Below are 5,094 nucleotides of genomic sequence, written 5' to 3'. Positions count from 1 at the left end.
TTATGATATTTTCAAAATGATAATATCTTTATGATATTTTCAAAATGATAATATCTTTATGATATTTTCAAAATGATAATATCTTTATGATATAGAATACGTCGGTCCAGAAATCAAGAGTTGGAGCAAGATTGGCCCTGCCTGACATCACCTGTAGTGAGACACCTAAGGGGTTTGTGCTCCCAGACTCCACGACTCTGATTTCTGTGGGCTTACAGGGCTTATATTTCAAAGGGATAGCATGTCTGAGTCATTCTGGGCAATATATGGCTATGAACCATTTGACCCAACCAGCTTTCAAATGTAGAGTCATAATTTGAAGTTGAAAATCACATCATCATCCTTTCTTTTGTGTTTGCTTTTGGTTTGAGACAGGGTCTTGCTCTGTCACCCAGGCTGGGTTGCAGTGCCACGATCATAGCTCACTACAGCCTCAAACTCCTAGGCTCAAGTGATCCTCCTGCCTCAGCCCTCCAAGTAGCTGGGAAGATAGGTGTGAGCCACTGTGCCCCAATGATTTTATATCACTGTTTTCATGGAAACTAGGATGGCAAAGTTAGAAGTGTGGGCAAAGTATCAGATTGTTAGGATAGACTCTACCTCCTCCTCAGTCTCCTCCTCTGAGAAATGCAGTGAATGAGACAAAATTTCTCATGAAATATTTTCAGGATTGAATACCATCACACATGTAAAGCAATAAGCACTGTCCCGATATTGTAAACATTTTATATGAGTATGATTTTCATTTTATTTCCTATCCAGAGGACAAGAAAAAAACTAGACTAAGATGAGGAACATCGACATTCAAAAGGATAAGTTTTGAGGAAACCAGGTCAGCACTTGATATTGGGAGTGCTATACACATCAAATTAGAAGTCTCAGAAAGGGTGGTAAGAAAAGTGATCAAAGATGGAACTTTCAGGGAAGCATCTAGGGAAGAAAAGTCAAAAAGGGCTTACAGAGGGAGTTTTTAGGAGAAACTAACACAAAAACAAAAGCATAGTCACAGCTGTTTTTGATTTTAAAAAAACACATTGGCCAGGCACAGCGGCTCACACCTGTAATCCTAGCACTTTGGGAGGCTGAGGTGGGCAGATCACAAGGTCAGGAGTTCAAGACCAGCCTGAACAATCTGGTGAAACCCTGTCTGTACTAAAAATACAAAAATTAGCTGTGTATGGTGGCTCATGCCTGTAATCTCAGCTACTTGGGAGGCTGAGGCAGGAGAATCGCTTCAACCTGGGAGGTGGAGGTTGCAGTGAGCCGAGATTGCACCACTGCACTCTAGCCTGGGCAACAGAGCGAGACTCCGTCTCAAAAACAATAACAACAACAACAACAAAAACAAATCAACAACAACAAAAAACCCACATCAAGCACATCTTTTAAAAGAGAAAAAGAGCCGGATATTTAAACCCACAACATTTGCCTTAGGGGTACACAGTGTCCTCTTAGTTCTGAGGCCCTGATTTGTCACGGACAAGAGGCTGCCCTGCTGAGGAGTCTTCCCAGGGCTGCCTTCACATCCTTGTTCCTCAGGCTGTAGATGAAGGGGTTCAGCATGGGGGTGACCATGGTGTACATCACTGAGGCCATGGAGCTGCTCTGGGAAGAATGGGTCACAGCAGAACTGAGATAGACCCCAAGTCCTGTTCCATAGAACGAGGAGACCACACAGAGGTGAGACCCACAGGTGGAAAAGGCTTCGTACTTGCCCTCGGTGGAGGACATCCTCATTAAGGAGGAGATGATCTGAGAGTAGGAGAAGAGGATCCCAGCTGCAGGAAACACACCCAGCAGTGCCGTGGCCACATACAAGATGATGTTATTGAGCAGGGTATCAGAGCGGGCCACCTCGAGGACCTGAGCCAGTTCACAGAAGAAATGTGGAATCTCAGTGCCTATGGAGAAGGCCAACCTCTTCATCAGTAGAATATGAACCAGGGAGACCCAGACAATGATGAACCAAGAAGCCAGAACCAGGAGGCCACAGAGGCGGGGGTTCATGATGACCGTGTAGTGCAGGGGGTGGCAGATGGCCACAAACCGGTCATAGGCCATCACGGTCAGTAGGAAATTGTCCGTTCCAGCAAACATCATTAAAAAATACACCTGAGTGAGGCACCCCACGTAGGAGATGTCTTTGCTCTGTGCCTGGATATTCACCAGCATCTTGGGGACTGTGGTGGAGATGAAACAGATGTCAACAAAGGACAGGTTAGAGAGGAAGAAGTACATGGGGGTGTGAAGGTGGGAGTCGGAGCTGACGGCCAGGATGATGAGCAGGTTCCCCAGCACCGTGACCAGGTACATGGACAGGAACAGCCCAAAGAGGACAGGCTGCAGTTCAGAAGCACCTGAGAGTCCCAGGAGGAGAAATTCTGATAATTCTGTAAGGTTTTCTGCTTCCATGTAGCTGGTGTATCTGCTGGGGAAGGAGGAAAAAGCAACGTTTAATGAACAGCAAGTGGCAGCTCAGCTTGTTATCACTTTACACTATCACCTTCTGATGGACATTTGTCACCCTTCCTGGAGTCCTTCCAAAGATAATGAATCTCTCAGGAAGTGGTATCTATTTTTTTTCTATTTGTAAAGAGTTATCCAGCCATTCTCTAATTTTTAGAAATCTGTCTCTGGCCAGGTGCAGTGGCTCACGCCTGTAATCCCAGCACTTTGGAAGGACAAGGTAGACAGACCATGAGGTCAAGAGATCGAGACCATCCTGGCCAGTGTGGTGAATCGCTGTCTCTACTAAAAATACAAAAATTAGCTGGGCATGGTGGCGTACACCTGTAGTCCCAGCTACTCAGGAGGCTGAGGCAGGAGAATCATTTGAACCCAGGAGGTGGAGGTTGCAGTGAGCCAAGATCATGGCACTGCACTCCAGCCTAGTGACAGAGTGAGACTCTCTCTTTTTTTCATCTATTCACCAGTTTTAATTCCCCCATTTGTATCTATGAACTTAAACCAATTTCTTCTTTGGTGTGAATCTTCCAAAATAACTAAAGGTATGTCATGTCTTTTCCTTGATAATCCCCATGCTGCCTTCATTCTAATAGATGTACAATAGTTATTAAGATGTGGATTTTCAACCCAAATAGTATTCTGTGACCCAGTGCTTGGAAGTGATGTGACAGTTAACTCTCAGTGCTTTCTTCCTTCCTTAAAATTAAATTACTGATACTACTTTCTTATCGAGGTTTAAAAATGCCATATGCGCAGTAAGAATACCAACAAATGATAGCTGTCATTACTGCTACTGTTACTATTAATCTTATTAATCTTTTCCTTTTTGATAATTACTTTAGATATATAACTCTTTCAAGGTACAGCATAGAGTTGTGATTTGGAAAATGTTTTCTGAAATCGGACTTTTTAGAATAAAATTTTGATCCATGCATTAGTCCGTTTTCACTCTGCAGATAAAGACGTACCTGAGACTGGGCAGTTTACAACAGAAAGATGTTTAATGGACTTACAGTTCCACGTGGCTGGGGAAGCCTCATAATCATGGTGGAAGGCAAGGAGGAGCAAGTCACATCTTACATGGATGGTCGCAGGCAAAGAGAGAGAGCTTGTGCGGGGAAACTCCCCCTTATAGGACCATCAGATCTCATGAGACTTATTCACTATCACAAGAACAGCATGGGAAAGACCTGCCCCCATGATTCAATTACCTCCCACTGGGTCCCTCCCATTACATATGGGAATTCAAGATGAGCTCTACCACCCCCTGCACCCCACAGTCATCATGAACTCCTGCCTCTGTGGCCTCCGGGTTCTGGCATCTTGGTTTATCATTTTCTTGGTCTCCTTGATTCACATTCTTCTGATGAAGAGGTTGACCTTCTCTATAGGCACTGAAATTTCACATTTCTTCTGTAACCTGTCTCTGGTTCACTGTATAGGGACACAGTCAAACCATATCAATCCACCAACTTACTATTGAGTAACACTAAGAAAGTTATTCGAACTCTCTTAGCTGCAGCTACCTCATCTTCATAGTAAGAGTAGTAAATATTCCCTATGTGGGAGGATTGAAGAGTGAAATTAAATAAGGTGATGCATGTCATTTTTCTACTATGATTTGTGTGTCATACTACGGCTATTTCATACATTTGAACTTTTGTTCTTTCGGGTTTTTTTTTTTTTTTTTTTTTTTTTGAGACACAGTCTTATTCTGTTGCCCACCAGGCTGGAGTGCAGTGGTGCAATGTTGGCTCACTGCAACCTCTGCCTCCTAGGTTCAAGCCTCCCAAGTAGCTGGGACCACAGGCATGCACCACTATACCCAGCTAATTTTTGTATTTTTAGCAGAGATGGTGTTTCACCATGTTGGTCAGGTTGGTTTTGAACTCCCGGTCTCAAGTGATCCGCCCACCTTGGCCTCCCAAAGTGCTGAGATTACAGGCGTGAGCCACTGTGCCCGCCTGAACTTTTGTTTTTAACATCACAATAAATCTGTCTTTCATGGCTATCATTTATCAGTATCCCCCTTACATGGGGCAGCCATCAAGGACGGAATTCTAATCATTATGAATACAACAGGTCTGTTACCTCTTGTGACCACCACACAGGACTCTCAACCTATGAAGATCCCTGTGCTTCCCTGCTTCAAAGGATGTCTTCCCAGTGAATTCCTCCAAGAATTAAAAAAAGCTTGTGGACTAAATACACAAGAGGAGAAAAGAAAGGCACACAGCCATTAGAATCAAAGACAAGGCCTGTGAGAATGTGTGCTTGTGTGCACATGCAGTCGAGTGGGAACGCTGGATTAATACCAGGGCAGTGAATTGCCAAGAAATGTGATGGATAAATTTGATATAAAAATTTTAAAATTTCTATGGATCAAATCATTCTAAAAAACTAAAAGGCAACTTTGAGGTTTGAAAACAAGTTTGCATTTCTCGTGATGGAAAAAAGGTTGTTACTATTTATGCCTAGAGAATGTTAATTAAAGACGGAAAAATAATCACTGAGGACCAACTTTAGTCCTGGGAAGTGGATAGAAGACGCTTCTCTGAGACAGGAAAACTCGGGCTGAGAGAGGAAGAATGGATCATTGGTTTGTTTGTTTATTTGTCTGTTTGTTTG

The 5,094-nt window shown here is 43.4% G+C and overlaps 1 protein-coding gene across 1 annotated transcript; it reads right to left on the bottom strand.

Annotated features, from left to right (window-relative positions):
- Positions 1-1,386: 1,386 nt before the first annotated feature.
- LOC105520909 (olfactory receptor 7D4) lies at positions 1,387-2,440 on the bottom strand. The gene has a single exon (XM_011954915.1). It carries the CDS (start codon positions 2,410-2,412, stop codon positions 1,474-1,476), a length of 939 nt encoding a protein of 312 aa, XP_011810305.1. The 5' UTR covers positions 2,413-2,440; the 3' UTR covers positions 1,387-1,473.
- Positions 2,441-5,094: the final 2,654 nt, after the last annotated feature.

The sequence above is a fragment of the Colobus angolensis genome, unplaced genomic scaffold (genome assembly GCF_000951035.1).
Source record: "Colobus angolensis palliatus isolate OR3802 unplaced genomic scaffold, Cang.pa_1.0 Scaffold39, whole genome shotgun sequence".
Lineage (NCBI taxonomy): Eukaryota > Metazoa > Chordata > Mammalia > Primates > Cercopithecidae > Colobus > Colobus angolensis.
This window is presented reverse-complemented; position numbering and strand designations above follow the sequence as displayed.

Excerpts from the sequence above, each read along its gene's own strand:
- LOC105520909 (XM_011954915.1), bottom strand. The coding sequence starts at position 2,412 with ATGGAAGCAGAAAACCTTACAGAATTATCAGAATTTCTCCTCCTGGGA.